Here is a 17,597-nt window from a genome sequence, read left to right on the forward strand (position 1 = left end):
TTCACTAGCTCCCCGAGTTTGCTCAAATTCATGTCCAAATCGCCAGGGAGCCCTAACTATATTCAATATGCAACTTTGGGGGCCCGTCGACTGAATTCACCCTTCACCCTCTATTGACACAGACATATTTGACTCAGACAGTGGAAATCCAAATTTGGGATTAGAATGGGGGTGGGAAATCTGAAACTCAGAGGTCTGCTTGTCTCTCTCCTCTAAGAATTTTTGCTTTCAGGTAACAAGGATTAACGAAGAAGACAATAGCACCCCACTCCAGTACTCTTGCCTGGAAAATCTCATGGTCGGAGGAGCCTGGTAAGCTGCGGTCCATGGGGTCCCTAAGAGTCGGACACGACTGAGCAATTTCATTTTCACGCATTGGAGAAGGAAATGGCAACCCACTCCAGTGTCCTTGCCTGGAGAATCCTAGGGACAGGGGAGCCTGGTGGGCTGCCGTCTATGGGGTCGCACAGAGTCGGACACGACTGAAACGACTTAGCAGCAGCAGCAGCAACAAGGATTAAAGGCACTGCTTCTTGAGTAAGGATTCCCTTAGCCCCTTCTCAAGGCTCATAAGGTAGATGATGTTGGGAGAGGGTATCATGGACAACCGGCACTCAACTGAATCAGAAAGCTGTGAGCCTTCCCACTCAAGTATATGTAGGAGGCAGGCAACAGGTAGATATGAAATTTTACTCAACACATGAAAAGGGAAACAGGATAAAAGGTGCTATGAGCAAGTCAATGCCTTGTTGGTGGAAGCAGGGTTTCTCTGGAATCAGAATAGGAGTAACCAGACCAAATTTTGCAGGACTACCACCAACCTCTCCAATGCCAGACATATACTGGAATGGTCAGCTCCAGCCACATTTCCCAAGGATGGGATAGCAGAAAGCCCTCCCCACAGATGGCCCACTGAGGCCCCAGTTCTGGTTCTTTGAAACATGGCAGCTACAGGTCACAAGTCTCCAGATGTCTGAAATTCCTCACGAAGGGTTTCACGGTCAGGGGGACGGATCCAGCCCAAACAGGTTTCTAAGTACAGGGGGAGGGACCTGAAAGCAAAAAGGGTGATGTCTAAGGGAGGATAGGCAGAAGGTCACTCCCTTAATTCACCACCACCCCCAATAGGCCTAAGGACTCTAGAAGCCAGCTGCCCCCTAAACCTCACCATGCAGTATTCTCCGGTAGCAACTCAGTTTGGGCCTCCAGCCTCCTCCAGAGAGCAGTGGCCTCATCTCTCCGATCCAGCCTCCTCAGAGTCTGAAGCAGGTGATAGGAAGCATCTTGATTACCTGTAGCCCCACCCCAGAGCACAGGGCCTTAGAACTTGACATAGACTTAACATCATTTTATAAAAGGGGAAACTAAGGCCTAGAGCAGGGATGTGTTTTGCCTACATGGAATCAGGGGTACATCATTGCCAACAATGCCTAACCCTGGGCACTCCCTGCCCAGGACAAAGGGCTCAGCTGACCCTGCTCCTGCCCAACATACTCTCAGCACAGGCATGGTCTTTGTGTCTGAAGACATTAGGAAGCCTAAAGAACTCCTGGGAGGCCTTCACACAAGCTTGTATGTCTTGCATATGTCTGCACAACTGTTATGTATCCCTACATATATACAGGCACAACCCCACCCACCCCTCCTATCAAGGAACATACTCTTAAACTAATCCCCAAGTACCTCCCCCATGGCCCTCTCTGTCCTTACACTTCTGTGCACAGCTGACGGCCTGCACATGTACGTACCTGGACACATCTGCACACTGAGAAGGAAGTCCTGTAGGGCTTTGGTATCCTGGCCAAGGGCCGCCCATTCCAGTCCACGACTAATCAGGGCAGCTGTCCGAAGCTGTTGTAGCGCCATATCTGATGTACACCCCTGCTCACAGCTGGAAGCAGGCCCTGGGGACCTCTCCAAAAATCAAGACATTTGTTTCCAGCCAGACCGTCCCCAAAACCTCAACGCCGTATCTCTTGTGTTTGGAGTCCCTTTCTCTTAAATCTCTTGGTGGACTAGGACACATGGAAAGGAAACCACCACCACCACAGAGGAAAACTAAGTCTAGCTCACCCTGTTCTTCATCCTCAGGTGTGGCCCGGAAGAGCAGCTCAAGACACCTGGAGTGGGACAGAGAGCAGGGATAGAGAAGAGTCAACCTCAGAAACTCCAGGGTGAGTAGACTAAAAATAGAGCTCACCAACTCAGGTCCCAGTTACAAAATTATCCCCCCACATTTCCCCTAGGGTCCTGGTTGGCTTCCTGGACTCACCGGCTATATTCACTAATTGCCTCCTTTTGGGCCCCCAGTTGCACCCAAGCTTGGCCCTGAAGCAGATGGGTAGCAGAGACCCAGGGTGAGCAGTGTGGTGACTCTTTGGTTCTTCTTCTGGCATCTTCCCACAGCCGAGGCCTCTTGGGAAGCAGAAATGATGTGCGGCTAAGCAGCTCCTCACATACGGTCAAAGCATCCTGGGCTCGGCCTGCCTGGATCAACGCTGCTGCTGCCTCCAAAAACAACTCAGGCATACAGGGCCCTGGGGGGCAAGGTGGTGGGGAGAACTGTGGTGGGAGAGAATGCAAGTAGTGTCTGGAGGAGACATGAACCACTACCTCCAATACCATCACCAGGCTCTAGTACCATGCAGGGACCATCCACTGCTTGCTGCCCTGGATCTCCCTTGCTCTGGGAACCTTCCCAGTCTGGTCTCCCAGAATGGACAGAAAGAAGAGCAGAGGAAAAGTCAGAAAAAAGCACTCCTGCTCTACTCCAAAGGAAACTCCAACTCTCCCACCCCACTACAGAGAAACGTGGCATACCCACCTTTGGCTCTGAGCCATCCAGCAACAGGGCGAGCAGGTCCAGGTAATGTTCTGCAGCGTCCGCTGCCCTGAAGAGTCATAACCCACAAGCCTCACCTTAGGCCATAGCAGGGCCCTCCAAAAGCTCTTAGCTAAGGGCCCTGGGGTGAGGGGAGGGTGAGATGTGCGACTCCAACATTGGCTCAGTATGGATCTACACTATTTACAGTCTGGATCTGGGAAAAGACTTTATAGAGTTTTCAAGATATAGGAGGTTAGTGACTGGGTAAAGAGTCCCCAGCTCAGGTCCAGCAGCAAGGCAGGAAGCTGACTGTGGGGACCTGTGTCCCACCCCTGACTTATTTATCCTCTCAACTTGCAAGAACAGAAGCAGTCACACCACAGGGGAGGCATCAGAAGTGGGGAGGGGCGCTCAGGTGAGCAAGATGGACCTCACCTTCCTGTCTGTAGGCATCGGCTTGCTAGCAGGTACTTGGCCTGGCTCTGTGTGCCACAGTGAAGGGGTGAGGCTGGGTCAGGTCGTGGGAGTAATAACTCTACCTCAATGAGAAGCTGACGGGCTTTATGGATACGAGTGATACTCAAAGCCTAACAAAAAGAAGAAAGTATATCTATAATCTCCAGGAACTATACATCCTTCTACTTAAACCTTGACTAGTCACACCAACACAAGCATCTCAGCATTTCCCGCATCTTCACCTGGCACAGTTCCTTACCTCAACCAGCAGCTCCAGACTCTCAATCTCCGCTGCTATGTTCCCCAGTTGCTGATATAGCCTGGAGGCCTCCAGAAGTGGGGGACCCCAGGTTGATCCCTCTTTCAGGGCTGCAACCAAGTAGAGCACAGCTCTCTGCGGACTGCCCTGGGGGTGAAGGACACAAAGGACACGAGCCTCAGCTGCCCTCACAGAGCAGAAAGCTATGGTTTCTCCAGCTCATCCTAGGACGGTCTTTACCATCTTACGAAGACAGGTTCCCAGGGCTGTGTACACCTGGACCAACAGAGACCGTGGGCACAGACCTGAGGCCGCTTCATGCAGGCTGCTCAGTGCCTTGGGCAAGCTCCCTGTGATCAGCTCCTGGAGGCCTGTGGGCAAGCAGGCGGTAGGCTTAGAGAGGCCAACAAGGCAAGCGGGCCTGATGGGGAAGAGCACAGAGAAGTCCCACCAAGCTGAATGGTACAGGACAGGAAAGACGTGAGCCCAGAGGACTTCTTAAGACAGGAAGTGGCGGGCAAGGGACAAGTCAGATTGCTAACTGGCCTTGACGATAGGCAAATGCTGTCAGAAGGACATCGCGCAAGCCTCGGGCATCCTGCAGGGTCAGCGGAGCATCTGACTCCTCACCTGGGGGTCTCCAGGTTTTCAGAAGCAGCAGCACATCCTCAGCGGCCCTGCTCTGGGGAAGAAGGATGATGAGAGGTTCCAGGCTTGTAACCACCCCTACTCTATCTCAGTCTGCCCTGACTGGACTTTAAACTCAAGGGTCCTCTTGATTCTTGTTCCCTCATTTCTAAGAGATTAATAGCTGTGGGGAAAGGATACAGGTAGGAAGAAAAATCTGGGGTAGTGATGATGTTGAATCTTCTCACTCAGGGTAAGTCCACGAGGACACAGAGCAGGGACCATGTTTGGGTTACTGATGCAAAGACTGAAGCAGGGAAGTGACTTCAGCAAGGTCACAAGAGCCCTAATTCTACCCAAGATAATCAAGCTCCCAAGAAAATCCCTCCAATGAGGAACAAATCAGAGCAAGGTCACCTAAGAGTCCTGAGAGAACCAGGGTCTTCTGAACCCCAACCCAGCAGCCTTTCAAGCACATGATGATGACACTGCAGCTAGGAAGGGTGGGAGGAGGAAAGAGACCCTTAGATCCAGATCGCTATCTGAATTACCTGGCTAACAGTCAGGGTCTGCAGCAGCAAGGTCAGGTCCCCAAGACGGTTCGTGGTCAGCCAGAGGGCAGCCTGCAGGCCAGCAAGGTGGTGAAGGGCAGGGAGCAGCCCCGGCAGGAGGGAGGAAGCACGGAGGGCGGAGTCCCACAGCCCCCTGAGCCCGTGTTCCGGCCTGGCTTCCGGCTGCCCCTGCGTCTCCAGCACTGTAGAGTGGACACACAAATAGAGCTGAGATGTAGCCTCATCTGGCTTCCCTCTCTGCAGGAGCCCGAAGGTCACAAAGGTGCTCCTGGTCTGAGGGACACATGGAGGATCAAAGAAAGGCATCTCTGTGAAGGTGACAGATTATGTTGTTCCTCCTATCCCCCCTGCAAGAGCTTACGCCCAGACTGAGGCAGGCAGGGGCACGGAAGGCGCTCTCGCCCTCACCTCTCTCTAGGCCCTGCTGGATATCCTGTGCCAGCTCCTCAGCGAAGCCCTGGGCCAGGCTTGCCCTCAGGGTGATAAAGTTGCAGATGACAGTCAGTTCCAAAGGGAGAACAGAAACAGTCGCCGGGAGCCCTGGAGCAACAAACGCTGATCTCACAGACTACTCTCGGGTGAAAGAGATCACCCCACCCCAAGCAAAATGGCCTCAATAAAGAACCCACTCTGGTAGATTATAGAACGGCCAGAATGTTTCCCAAATAGGCCATCTTGGAAACTGCTCCTTCAAATGCGTGTGTGTGTGTGTGTGTGTGTGTGTGTGTGTGTGTGTGTGTGTGTGTGTGTGTGTGTGTGTGTGTGTGTGTGTGTGTGTGTGTGTGTGTGTGTGTGTGTGTGTGTGTGTGTGTGTGTGTGTGTGTGTAAGGGAGAGATTCACCTGTACAAAGATGATTCCATTCCAGTCCTGTCTGTGTCTTAAACAGGACCCCTTACCCCCTGAGTAATCGCCTCAATTCTAGACATGCAGAAGAGGAACTGGTCTCTGGCTGCGGAGGGCAGGAGTGACCATCCTGGGGAAGGCCCTACTTACCCCGCAGACTACAGAGGAGTCCCCTGAGCCCTTCCAGTGCATTCTGAGCCAACTGCTGTCGCCTCAGAGGCAAACTTGAGTCCTGAGCAACCTGTCAATTGTGGGATGGGATAACAGTACTTTCCTTGCAGCTATGGCAAGGGGTGTCATTCTCCAGCCATTTCTGGTTCTTTAGGGGAGGTCAAGCTCAGCCCCTCCCCACTGGCCAGAGTAAATCCACTGCATACTCTTGTCCTGGTATCTGGGGGTTGCAAAGCAAGGGTCCCAGCAACCGCGTTACCTTGGCCTGTCGAACTAGCTGGTCATTCTTTTCCCTCCACAGGTCCAGGCAGCTGACGTGTGAGGCAGAAGAGCCCAGAGGAGTCTTGTGAGCCATGATAGCCAAGGCTGGGCCCAGACACCTGAAAGGGGCTGCTGAAGGGTAAACCTGGCCCCTCTGGAGCCCCCACTGAGCAAGGAAGAAAGGGTTCGTGCACTTCTGCTCCCGGCCAAGAATCCTTTGCTGTTCGCGGGGTTCCAGTCAGGACGGCCTACCTTTTCCGGGAGAAACGGACTCTCCTCTGCTTGGCGGGGATTCCACCTCCGCCTTTTCTACCCGCGCTTCTGGTTGGCCCGGTTGGCAAAATGCTAGGCGCCGGTTGGTCGTCTTCAAGGGTTACTTACTCCTCGCGGGAAATTGAAAGAAGGGGCCAGACCAGAGGCCGGAGGCGTGTCTGAGTGGGGAGGTCGTAGGGCTCGCCGTCCCGCAGTTCAGCCATCGAGGCTGCCAAAGCCTTGGGAAGTTGACCTCAAACACCCGGAACCCGCGGCGAAGCCCTTCCCTCCCAGCCAAAGGCCCACACGGGCCGGGAACCTCCCCCGCCGCGGCAGGCTGGCCCGCCCTATGCATGCTGGGAATTGTAGTACCAGTGGGAGCCGCCAGGAAAAGTCCAGCCCCAGAAGTCTCTTCAAAAAGTGCGGACCAGGGCTTCCTGGTGGTCCAGTGATTGAGATCCCCAATGCGATAACGGTTCGATCCCTGATGGAGGAGGATCCCACATGCCTCGGGGCAACTAAGCCCCGGAGCCACAACTATTGATTCTGCCAGCTGCAACAAGAGAAGTCACCCAAGGAGAAGCCCGCCACCACAAGGAAGCGTAGCCCTGCTCCCGGCAACTAGAGAAAGTTTAGGTGCAGCACCAAAGGCCTAGCGCAGCCATAAGTTAAATAAATAAGAACCGACCGGGGACGGAGACCCTTGGTAATCGGCACATCCTATCACCGTGAGGTACCAGCATGCTCTCCAGTCTGTTCAACCACATGCGGTCCGACTGGCTGGCAGCGCAGCCCCCGGCTTGTGCCCCCTGCGCTGCTCAGATGTACCTGCCCGATCCTCAACAAACGGAGGCAACAGAACTGGAGCTCTACATGCAAAGAAAAAACAAACTGCGACCCTTGCCATCTACACAGTCAACTAAAAATGGATAAACTGGACTCGATTAAAATTAAAACCTCTTCTGCCACAAAGACACCATCAAAGATGTAAGTCAAACCATTGTGCTGTACACCTTAAACAGTGATGTCAATTATATCTCAGTAAAACTGGGGGAAAAAAATTCAGAGATGATTTCTCAATAGAAAAGAAATACAAGAAAAGTCAAAGAAAAGTCACAAAGTGGGAGAAATTATTTGCAAATCATATACCTCATCTCTTCAAGTGGTCTCATCTCTTCCTGTTCTGGGCACCCTCAAACCCCAGTGCTACCCTTCTCAGAAACCGCTTTCCCATGTTTTGAGTGGACATTTCCATGAGGATTTCATGCCAGCACTTTAACACAACATAGAGGGGCGACGGAGACACCTGAGGATCTTCAGGTTCATACAGTTTAGGCCCCAAGTCAGGAATAAAATGGGACAAGGTGTGTGAGATGGGCAAACAGGTCTGCTCCAGGGAGGCCTCCAAAGGAGAGAGGGCAGAGTGTTCTGAAGTGAGCACACACGGAGGATCGCAGCACTACTGGGGCTTCAGACAGTGAGTCTGTGCCCCGTGACGCGGCTCTGTTATCGGCCAAAGCAAAAGAATTTAGTAAGATACATCCCATGGCAAAGGGAAATGGCAGGTGGAAAAACAGTGGTGATTTGCAAAGAATTGGGAGAAGTGAATTCAGACAACTCTCACCACTTCTCAAAGGGTCTTAGATGCAGCCAGGTCTGTGTAAGACAGCTGATCCCATCTCTGCCTGGATAAGGGAGACAGAACTTCCTCATATCCCCTATAGGACAGTCAGGGCTTCCCCACACCTCAGACACATACATTTACATTATTATTTTATTCCACTTTGGAGACAGCCCCTCAGTTCCTCAGATGTATCCAATGCAGGAGTCAGGAATTAGGCTCCACTATGATCTTGAATTATAAAATAATGAAGTCCCGGATGTCAGTGGGTCCTGGCTGCATGGCGGTAAGAGGTGTGGCTGAGCCTCTCTTGCAGATGATCCAGCACCCGTATAGACCAGGCTAGATTTTTCTCCAGCTTTCTGCTGGGTCAGAACTAACTGCCTGAACCAGGAGCTCACAGCACCATCTACTCGCATCACCAAAGCTATGCCTAGACAAAGTCCCACGCTGCTCACAATGAAGCCCACGGCCTCAAAAATGAACCTGCAAAGAAAGGTAGAGAATCTCAAAGGACACAAACAGTAGATCTAGAGTCTTTTCCCCACTGAGGCAAAACCTTGTCCATTCTGGATGTTCATTGTTTGCTCCAAGGTTCACCCTCCCCACAGCAACATTTCTCAAGCAAATCCACTCACTTGGGGGCAAACACCTTCCAGACCAAGAGATGCCTGCGGAGGATGGAGGCTGCCAAGACACAGGCCAGAATCTGAGGGAAGAGGAGGGGTCAAGTTATTTGGGAAGGGGAGGAGGAAGTGGGTCAAGTAGAGAGTTGCTGCAGACCCCTGTGAAGAATGGAAGGGGAAGGAAAGCAGTACCCGTCAGTGAAGAACTCTGGGCTAAGAGTTAGGAAAGCTAATTCTTTTCTTGGCCCTACTATGACTTGCAGTGTGACCGTGGACAAGCACTATTCATCTGTGTCTCTTAACACTCGGGCTCGGCCTCTCAGGGTGGAGGGAATGTCAGAGTCACACACTCTGCCTCTGAACAAAAGGAAGATTAATTATCACAGCTTGGGAAAGAATCCTGACCATCACCTCAGCTTTTCCAGTCTGTCCAATGGAGTAATCCCCAAATGCAACCATGAAGTCCAGATCTAGCCTGTAGAGAGGAAACAATCCAAGACTAGGATGGAGACCTAGGTTCAAGTCTCAGTATTGCCATTTGAGGTCACTGGCCTTTGGGCAATCACTTCACTTATCTAAGCCTCAGTCAAGGCTCTCTCCTAGGGTTTTGGCAAAGTGTGAAAGAAGGCGATGTCCACGCATGTGAAAAGATCACTCACTCCATGATCTGTCCCTGGCACCCACCTGAATACCAAGGACAAAGAGGTACTTGAGGCCCAGCTGCAGCAGTGCCGCAGTGAAGTGGTGAGGTGCATCCCGGAGCCGCATCTCCATCAGTGGCTCCTGCTCCTCCTCAGGCCTGACTCTGGCCTCAGCTTCATTTCCTGGGGGCTGCCGCCTCTTCCGGGATCCTTGATTCTCACACAGAAAGGGCCAGAGCAAGAGCAACGGGCAACCTACTGCCTCAGAGAAAGGCAGGGCTAGAATCAACGGAAGACCCATGGACCAAGTGACCCTGTCCCCCACATACTCTAGCTGGCTCAGCCTCCAATCAGCACAGGCCCAGGGGTGCCAAACATCTAACAAAATGATCTTCACTACTCAAATGCAGGGGCTTCCTCTCCTTCCACAAAGCCACAGTGGAAGCAAGGGAGGAATGAGGAGGTACCTGCAAAGAGAATATGGGAGGCAAAGGTGTTGGCTCCCACCAGGAAAGCAGACAGCCAGGTAAAGTCACGACTCTCTGAGACTCCCACGAAGGCTGCATGCCATTGGATAGCTGAAAAGACAGGCTGGTGGCCGGTGGTGTAGAAGGTCTGTGCGGCCATGAGGGCCCACGCAAAGACTGCATGCCACGGCACTGTGAAAGGACCTGGGGGAGCAGATGTGCCTCTTACAGTCACGTCCCACTCCCTCCCCCGCAGCCCACTGCCCCGAGACCACACACAACGACCACCTCAGCGCTAAGTCTCCTACACACGCAACCCCAACACCCCAACCTTCTAATAATCAACACTCTGTTATTCGAATTCCCTCCCCGGCACAAAACCCCACTGCTGTAATCTGTGGGCAACTTCTTTCTCTCATATACACACAGTTCACTCTCTCTCATCACTGGAAAATCAGGAAATGCACTCATGAGGATGCAGCATTTCCATAAAAACTGAGTCTTAGAGTACTGTGTGTCTATCTCCTCCATGAATTCTGCTGGCCCTGAAAGTCAATTGGGAGGGTTCAGTTAGCTTGGCCACAGCAGATAAGAGAGAGGCCATCAGGAAGACCCTCTTGACTGGGGGGTATGAGACCCTGTATCAAGGTGAAGATCCTGAGGAGCAACACCTCCCTAAAGATAAGAGGGGCCGAACTTACATCCCTACTGTCCGTGGATGAATCAGGGCTGAGACATGTATTTACCAGCGGTGGTGATGGGTATCCCGGCAGCAAGCAGATGCAGGAGAAGGAAGCTCTGCAGAAACAGAAGCAGGAACACAAGGCTAATGCGCTCTGCATGCAATAGCAGAAGTGGGAAGGCCAAGAGAGTGAGGGCCGTGACCACAGCAGCTGAGTAGACGCTCCCCAACTGATAGGCGGCCACCGTCAGCAGACCCTGAGATTTGGTCCTCTCTAGCCGGCCCCGGAACTCCTCCTGCATGTGTCGGTAGATTTGAGGAACCACGTAATCCAGGTCAGCCTGAGAGGCGGGGGGGCCCGAGAAGGGAGTGAGGACAGTCCTGGCCCCCGGAGCACCTGCTGTGGCCTTCACCAGCACTGCCACTGGCCTCCAGAGCAGCAGCAGGAGCCCTGAAGCGGCCAACCCTGCCACAGCCCGAGGCAGCATAACTGACGCCCCAGAGACCAGGGCCCGGAGACGGGGGGGTGCTTCATCTGCCCCTGATGCCAATGCCCAGTAGGCAGCAGTGCCCAGCCCCATTAGGGGCAGCCCCCAGCGCACAAAGAGCATGGGGGGCTCAGGGCTCTTGAGATTACCATAGCAGCGAAGCCACAGCCGCACAGAGGCTAACAGGGCCACCAGCGCCCCGACACAAGCTCCATACCACAAATTCTTGGCTCGACCGCCCACTGTGGATCGCAAGGGACTCAGCAAGGGAGAGGAGCTGCAAACAGGTGTCTCTTCATGGCAGCGATAAAAAAGTCCTGCTAGCCTTATACATAGAAGCAACCCAACTCCAAGTCCCACGGCATGCATGGCACTGTACTGCGGGGGGCCTGCTGGAGTCAAAAAGCCAAGGCGAGGTATCGAGAGTAGCTTAGGTGGCAGCAGCTTGCCCTCCCAGTGAAGTCGGGCAAGCAGGAGCAAGATGAGTGAGATCAGAAGGAAGGGGGCAACCCTGGCCTCGGTTACAATATAGCTATCGGAGAAGAAACCAGCAAAGCGAAAGAGCAGGAGCAACAGGACTGGCCCGGGCATGGGAAGGAGAGATGCCAGGGGCCTTTTCGATCCCCAGCTCGCCCAAGCTTTCCACAGAAAAGGCAGGAGTGAGCCCACTGCAGCCATGGCCCCTACAACCACGAAATCCAGCTTCAGCCCAGTAGATGCCAGGAGTCCAGCACACACCATGGCCCCACTCAGACCCGAGGCCATGGGTCTTAGGAGAGGGCCGAAATAGAAGGCTGGGGATGCTGCCCACTGGGATACCAGTAGGCAAAGAAAGCAGGTAGCAGCCAAAAGAGCAGCACCCCCTGCCATGCGGACCAGAGAAAAACGAGCCCAAGACTCAATGCACATGGCCCGAACTCCCCGCAGGAACTGCTGCAGCTCAGGAATCACAGTCTGGAGCGCTGCCTCAGCCCCCTGGGGGCTCTGCAGATGTCGCTGGTAGTCAGCAGAAGCCTTGGAGAAGAGTTTCTGCAATCGATGCAGCTTCTGTACTTGAAGGTCCTGAGCGGTGGCTGAGTAGGTGTGAAGAAATCGGGACACCTGGCAAAAAAGATCAGAGGCCAAGGGGAGAAGCTCAGAGACATAAACTGGGACACGGGCAAAGATAGGTACTACCAAAGAGGGTACCTGGAAATCAGGAACCCAAAATCTCTCTAGGACAGAGGGAGAGGGAGGACATGGCTATGGAATGTGTGATTAAGACTGAACAAGGGATAATAAAGTGGGTCATTATGCTTCTCCCATGCCCAACTTAACTCTGTCACCTGGAAGCCCAGCCCATTACTTACCTGCTGGGCATTGAGATGCAGAGCTGAGGCTTGGGCCAGAGCAGAGGAGCGAGGCTGGGAGTCTTCAATCTCTGAGAACACCTCAGCTATCACCTCCCCGATGTTTCCAAATGGGATGGGCAGGCCCAGCAGCAGGGCCAGCGTAGGCACAAGACTGATCTGAGGAATTATCTCTGGCTTCTAGAGAACAAGGACAAGGGTCAACAGGTTCACCAAAGAGGTGAGGTCTAGGGACTTCCTGGTCCAGTGGTTAAGACTGTGATTCTACCGCAGGGAGAATAGGTTCGATCCTTGGTTGGTGAACTAAGATCCCTCATGCCATGTAGAGAAGCCAAAAAAAAAAAAGAGGTAAGGTCAGTGTTTGGGGTGGAAGACATAGGGGACTTAGGCAGGAAACAAGAGTGGAGGATGCCCAGGGTCATGAATTTGGGGAATTAAAATGGAGGGATCCACAAGAATGCTATGATCATGATGTAAGTTGAACAGCAGGAAACCACACAAAGCACATCTTAGGACTTACCTCTGCAGGAGCGCTGGGGAAGAGAGCTCTGGGACTATATAGAAAAAGTGCAACTGAGGTTTCCAGCTCACTCTCTCCTCCATGGTTCCCACTGATGGTCATCCCATGGTCCCCAGTCACGACCAGCAGTGTGTCATTCTTCAGACGCTTCACAAGTCCCCTGGGGGGATCAAGAAATGTGTCAGGAGGTAGGGAGAGATAAATATTTTTTTCAGGGGCCCATGTACCCCCAGCCATAACTTCCATTAGTGGGGCCTAGACATCTGGCAGAAAGACACCTCTTCAGTCACAACCCTACTGCCCAAAACCACACACTAAGTTACTCAAAATGGATGAGACCCCCTAGTGTCAAAGAAAGGCCTAAAGACAGAATTCAACCAAGAAAGGGACCCCAAATATGGATTTTTTTCATTTGGGACCACATATCATCTCAGACACAAACCCACTCCCCCAGCCAAAATCCCACACTCACTGGATCATTTTATCCATTTGGGTAAGTTTCTTAGCCATTTCAGGATGGTATGGGTCATGCTTGTGGCCACAGTGATCCACACCCAGGAAGTGAGTAATCAGCACGTCCCATTTGTCACTGTCCACTGTGAAGGAGAGAACCTAAGCACATGGGATTAAGGCTCACTCTTCAACCCCAGCCAGGCTCTGATGTTCCTATGTCCAGGGACAGAGACCCAGGCCACTGCAGCCATGGTAGTTTCAGAATTTGTAACTGACACAGCCCTCCCCACCGCCCAGTCTTGGTCAGCCTGCCTCAGACCCCGTGCTTACTGGTTGGGTAGAGGTGTTTCATGATGCCATTGTCCACTGTCTCTAGGTCTCTGACATTGAAGGATGGGAAGAATAAAGCTTGGGAGAAAACTCCAGGGAAAAGATCATTCCAGGTTTCATCTCCCATGAAAACCACACGTCTTCCTGCACGGACATAGGAGTCAGGGGAGGAGGAAGAGGAGAGGCCTTTTAAAGATCTATCGGAATTCCCAACCATGCACTCTAAGGCACAGCAATTCATTCAACAACTCTTTATCCTTTGAGACCTACCATTTTCTACCAGGAAGCTTTCCCTGACAACAATACTCCACCCAGATCTCTTACTATTTGCTCCTATTAAAGGCTCTGCTAGTTCTCAGACCCTGGCTCTATCTTGGCTGCTCTGTTTTTCCTGGGTGCATCTTGCTTTTTCCCAGTCAATGAGTGGACAGGGCCTGGATCCTCTGCTTTCTCCTCCACACTTTGTGAGGATACCAGACCCACAACTCTTCATCTCTCCCATGCCCCTTGAGCAAGAGCTCCCCAAAAGTAAAACCAATACCCCGTGCAAGATTAGCAACTCCAGGACACAGCCTGCACCTGTACTCCCTGCATGCAGGGCTGTGGTCTCTTTCTCCTTCCTGTACTAGCTAGTCAAACATGCAGCTGGGCACCCAAAGTTCTGATTCTCTGACTTTGAAAGAAATTTGCCAAGGTACTCCTGGCCTCCAAGGAGGACTAACCTGTACTGGAAAGCTGCTTAATGAGATTATCTTCCACTATGGCGCTGCTGGCAAAATTACTGCCAGCATCAATAAAGGTAGGCAGTGAACCGGTGGTTAAGGCCTTGAGGCGCTGCATGGTGGTGGTCGGGGGGTCAGCCTTGGCTTGGTAGAGCCTGGCATGGTGGGGCTGACTTTCCAGGAGCCTCTGCAAGAAGCCCATTTTACCCAGGAAAGGTAGGGAGACAGGAGGCTCCCCAGACACAGGTGAGCGCTGGGGCTGGGCAAAGTCAAATCGCAGAGCATCTATCACCACCAACACGAGCCGAGAGAATCGGGAAGCCATCCAGCAGGCTCCGGGTTCCCCTCGGCCCCCCCATGGCAGGGCTCCAGGACCTGGGGGCTCTTGACAGCTGCTATGGTTGGTGAGCTCCCAACGGGTGAGCAGGAAGCCACTGGTGAAGAGAGCAATGCCGGCGTAGAAGAGGAAGCTCACCCAGGCCAGGAAAAGCAGCACTGAGATCTTCTGCATCCTGGTAGTGGCGGGAGAGGGAATTCATCACTGTGAGGCAAAGAACCAGTAGATATTCTAGTCTCTCAATACAAAACCCTGTTAGAATCACTTCCTCTTGGAAGCTCTTCTGAAGGTAAACAGTTCCATAGCCAACCCAATGCAGTGGTCCTCTCCATCAGTTATACGAGAGTTTCTGGAAGTGAGGTGTGCAGACTACCGGCATCAACCTGGAGTGGGTGTTTTTAAAATGCTGACTTTCAGACTTCCTTGATGGTCCAGTGCTCAAGAATCCACGTGCCAACACAGGGGACACGGGTGGGATCCCTGGTCGGGAGAAATTCCACATGCCCATGCACCACAACTCCTGAGCCCGAACTCTAGAGCCCAGTGCTCCATAACAAGAGAAGCCACCACAATGAGACTAGGCACTGCAAGGAAAAGCAGCCCCCACTCACTCCAAGGAGAGAAAGCCCACGCAAAGCCAGGAAGACACAGGGCAGCCAAAAGTAAAAATAAATTAAAAACGTCACCCGAGATCCCCGGAATCAGGATCTGTGAGGGTGGAGCATAAGAATTGGTATATGTACGTCAGGAGATCCTAATGATGGAAAACACAATCCAGGGGAAACTTATTCCAAGTGGTAGACTGCTTTCCGACAGCCCGCTTGTCCTCTCTGCTCGCCAATTTCAACACCCCTGGGGTGGCCAAGGCTCGCAGCCACAGGGGAATCCTGGCCAGGCTGACGGCGCCGCCTGGCGGGGACTTAGGAGTCGAACTCCGCTTCCGGACACCCAGGATAACCAGAACAGAAGCGAGACCTCCCGGGCTCAGCAGGGCAGAGGCGCGAGGTCTTAAGGCGGTTGGGCCTCGCTGGGACCCAGACGTCCAGATGGCTTTGCCTCCTCTGATGGCTGTCCGGCCTCCGGCTGGACACCTTGACCGGGTACTGGGCCCGCCAGACTGAGAGCTCTGTGAGTGGGGAAGGAGGGCCCCTAATTTCTGGGAAAAGCAAGAGTAAGAGGGTTTGGGGAGCCCCTGCCTCACCTTGAATGGCGCCCGGAAGTGCAGCGACGGCGCCTGCGGCCCGGCACCACAGAGGTGCGTGCGACGGATGGAGCGACCCACAGGGATCTTCGTCGCCATCTGCTGGCGCCTCCGAGGAAGTTCGGCAAGGAACGCAGGGCTGGCCTGAGGAGTTTAATGGGAGATTATAATAATTTAGAATCCGGGGCATGGCATTAAGCTAGAAGAGTTGAGGGAACCACTGTCCATTCTTGGTTAAGACTAACATCTAGGCTTCTGAAGCCAAACTTAGCTTGAATCCTAGCTCTGCCACTCACTGTCATTACTGGACATTACCTCGTCTGTAAAATAGGGATACTATTTATTTCCCTTTTTTTGCCAAGCTGACTCCAAATGATCGCTTTTATTATTCATCCTTCCCAAGTTTTCCACTGAATCTTACAACTCAGTAAGAAAAAGACAATCAATTCAAAAATGAGCAAAGGATCTGAATAGACATTTCTTCAAAGAAGATACATGAATGACCAATTAACACATTAGAAGATGCTCAGTATTATTAGCCATCAGCAAAATGTTGGAGATATCACTTCAGACCCAGGAGGATAGCTATAACAAGTATTGGTATGGGTGTGAAGAAAGTTCAGTTCAGTCGTTCAGTCGTGTCCAACTCTTTGCGGCCCCATGAACCGCAGCACACCAGGACTCCCTGTCCATCACCAACTCCCGGAGTTTACCCAAACTCATGTCCATTGAGTCAGTGATGCCATCTAACCATCTCATCCTCTGTTGTCCCCTTCTCCTCCTGCCTTCAATCTTTGCCAGCATCAGGGTCTTTTCAAATGAGTCAGCTCTTTGCATCAGGTGGCCAAAATATTGGAGTTTCAGCTTCAGCATCAGTCCTTCCAGTGAACACCCAGGACTGATTTCCTTTAGGATGGACTGGTTGGATCTCCTTGCAGTCCAAGGGACTCTCAAAAGTCTTCAACACCACAGTTCAAAAGCATCAATTCTTCGACGCTCAGCTTTCCTTATAGTCCAACTCTCACATCCATACATGACTACTGGAAAAACCATAGCCTTGGCTAGACGGATCTTTGTTGACAAAGTAATGTCTCTGCTTTTTAATATGCTGTCTAGGTTGGTCATAACTTTCCTTCCAAGGAGTAAGCGTCTTTAAATTTCATGGCTGCAATCACCATCCGCAGTGATTTTGGAGCCCAAAAAAGTAAAGTCAGCCTCTTTGCCCACTGTTTCCCCACCTATTTGCCATGAAGTGATGGAACCAGATGCCATGATCTTAGTTTTCTGAATGTTAAGCTTTAAACCAACTTTTTCACTCTCCTCTTTCACTTTCAGCAAGAGGCTCTTTATTTCTTCTTCACTTTCTGCCATAAGGGTGGTGTCATCTGCATATCTCAGGTTATTGATATTTCTCCCAGCAATCTTGATTCCAGCTTGTGCTTCCTCCAGCCCAGCGTTTCTCATGATGTACTCTGCACATAAGTTAAATAAGCAGGGTGACAATATACAGCCTTGACTACTCTTTTTCCTGTTTGGAACCAGTCTGTTGTTCCATGTCCAGTTTTAACTGTTGCTTCCTGACCTGCATACAGATTTCTCAAGAGGCAGATCAGGTGGTCTGGTATTCCCATCTCTTGAAGAATTTTCCACAGTTTATTGTAATCCACACAGTCAAAGGCTTTGGCATAGTCAATAAAGCAGAAATAGCTGTATTTCTGGAACTCTCTTGCTTTTTTGATGATCCAACAGATGTTGGCAATTTGATCTCTGGTTCCTCTGCCTTTTCTAAACCCAGCTTGAACATCTGGAAGTTCACGGTTCACATATTGCTGAAGCCTAGCATGTGAAATGAGTGCAGTTGTGCAGTAGTTTGAGCATTCTTTGGCATTGTCTT

The 17,597-nt window shown here is 52.0% G+C and overlaps 2 protein-coding genes across 8 annotated transcripts; both read right to left on the bottom strand.

Annotated features, from left to right (window-relative positions):
- Window positions 1-676: 676 nt before the first annotated feature.
- On the bottom strand, window positions 677-7,882 carry FANCG (FA complementation group G). 5 transcript variants are annotated; one of them, XM_043891450.1, is made up of 14 exons: window positions 6,013-7,882; window positions 5,733-5,823; window positions 5,147-5,278; window positions 4,718-4,920; window positions 4,086-4,221; window positions 3,780-3,910; window positions 3,540-3,686; window positions 3,260-3,411; window positions 2,825-2,891; window positions 2,273-2,562; window positions 2,074-2,120; window positions 1,749-1,904; window positions 1,169-1,292; window positions 677-1,052 (listed from the first exon to the last, which is right to left on the bottom strand). In XM_043891450.1, exons 1-14 carry the CDS (start codon window positions 6,106-6,108, stop codon window positions 956-958), a joined length of 1,869 nt encoding a protein of 622 aa, XP_043747385.1. In that variant the 5' UTR covers window positions 6,109-7,882; the 3' UTR covers window positions 677-955. The 5 variants fall into 5 exon arrangements, 2 of the variants coding, with proteins under 2 accessions (XP_043747385.1, XP_043747386.1); XR_006338681.1 differs by having other exon boundaries at window positions 911-1,052; window positions 1,169-1,260; XM_043891451.1 differs by lacking the exon at window positions 5,147-5,278.
- Window positions 7,883-8,022: 140 nt separating this feature from the next.
- PIGO (phosphatidylinositol glycan anchor biosynthesis class O) lies at window positions 8,023-15,908 on the bottom strand. Of its 3 annotated transcripts, none has more exons than XM_043891447.1 (11): window positions 15,704-15,908; window positions 14,641-14,706; window positions 13,444-13,587; window positions 13,133-13,256; window positions 12,661-12,820; window positions 12,141-12,320; window positions 10,368-11,892; window positions 9,622-9,825; window positions 9,198-9,412; window positions 8,526-8,596; window positions 8,023-8,373 (listed from the first exon to the last, which is right to left on the bottom strand). In XM_043891447.1, the coding sequence occupies exons 1-11, from the start codon at window positions 15,891-15,893 to the stop codon at window positions 8,112-8,114; spliced, it is 3,141 nt and encodes a 1,046-aa protein (XP_043747382.1). In that variant the 5' UTR covers window positions 15,894-15,908; the 3' UTR covers window positions 8,023-8,111. The 3 variants fall into 3 exon arrangements, with proteins under 3 accessions (XP_043747382.1, XP_043747383.1, XP_043747381.1); XM_043891448.1 differs by having other exon boundaries at window positions 14,641-14,677; window positions 15,704-15,817; XM_043891446.1 differs by having other exon boundaries at window positions 14,166-14,677; window positions 15,704-15,805.
- Window positions 15,909-17,597: the final 1,689 nt, after the last annotated feature.

The sequence above is a fragment of the Cervus elaphus genome, chromosome 29 (genome assembly GCF_910594005.1).
Source record: "Cervus elaphus chromosome 29, mCerEla1.1, whole genome shotgun sequence".
In the NCBI taxonomy this organism is placed as follows: Eukaryota; Metazoa; Chordata; class Mammalia; order Artiodactyla; family Cervidae; genus Cervus; species Cervus elaphus.

Bases quoted from the DNA above. Each gene is read 5' to 3' on its own strand.
- FANCG (XM_043891450.1), bottom strand. From the start codon at position 6,108: ATGGCTCACAAGACTCCTCTGGGCTCTTCTGCCTCACACGTCAGCTGC. The intron at 4,222-4,717 runs GTAATTCAGATA...CTTCTTCCCCAG, and splicing joins AGACCCTGACTGTTAGCCAG to AGCAGGGCCGCTGAGGATGT. The intron at 2,563-2,824 runs GTGGGTATGCCA...CTCCCACCACAG, and splicing joins TGGATGGCTCAGAGCCAAAG to TTCTCCCCACCACCTTGCCC.
- PIGO (XM_043891446.1), bottom strand. From the start codon at position 14,676: ATGCAGAAGATCTCAGTGCTGCTTTTCCTGGCCTGGGTGAGCTTCCTC. The intron at 11,893-12,140 runs GTAAGTAATGGG...CTTTTTTGCCAG, and splicing joins TGCATCTCAATGCCCAGCAG to GTGTCCCGATTTCTTCACAC. The intron at 8,597-9,197 runs GTGGGTGCCAGG...CTCTTCCCTCAG, and splicing joins TCTTTGTCCTTGGTATTCAG to ATTCTGGCCTGTGTCTTGGC.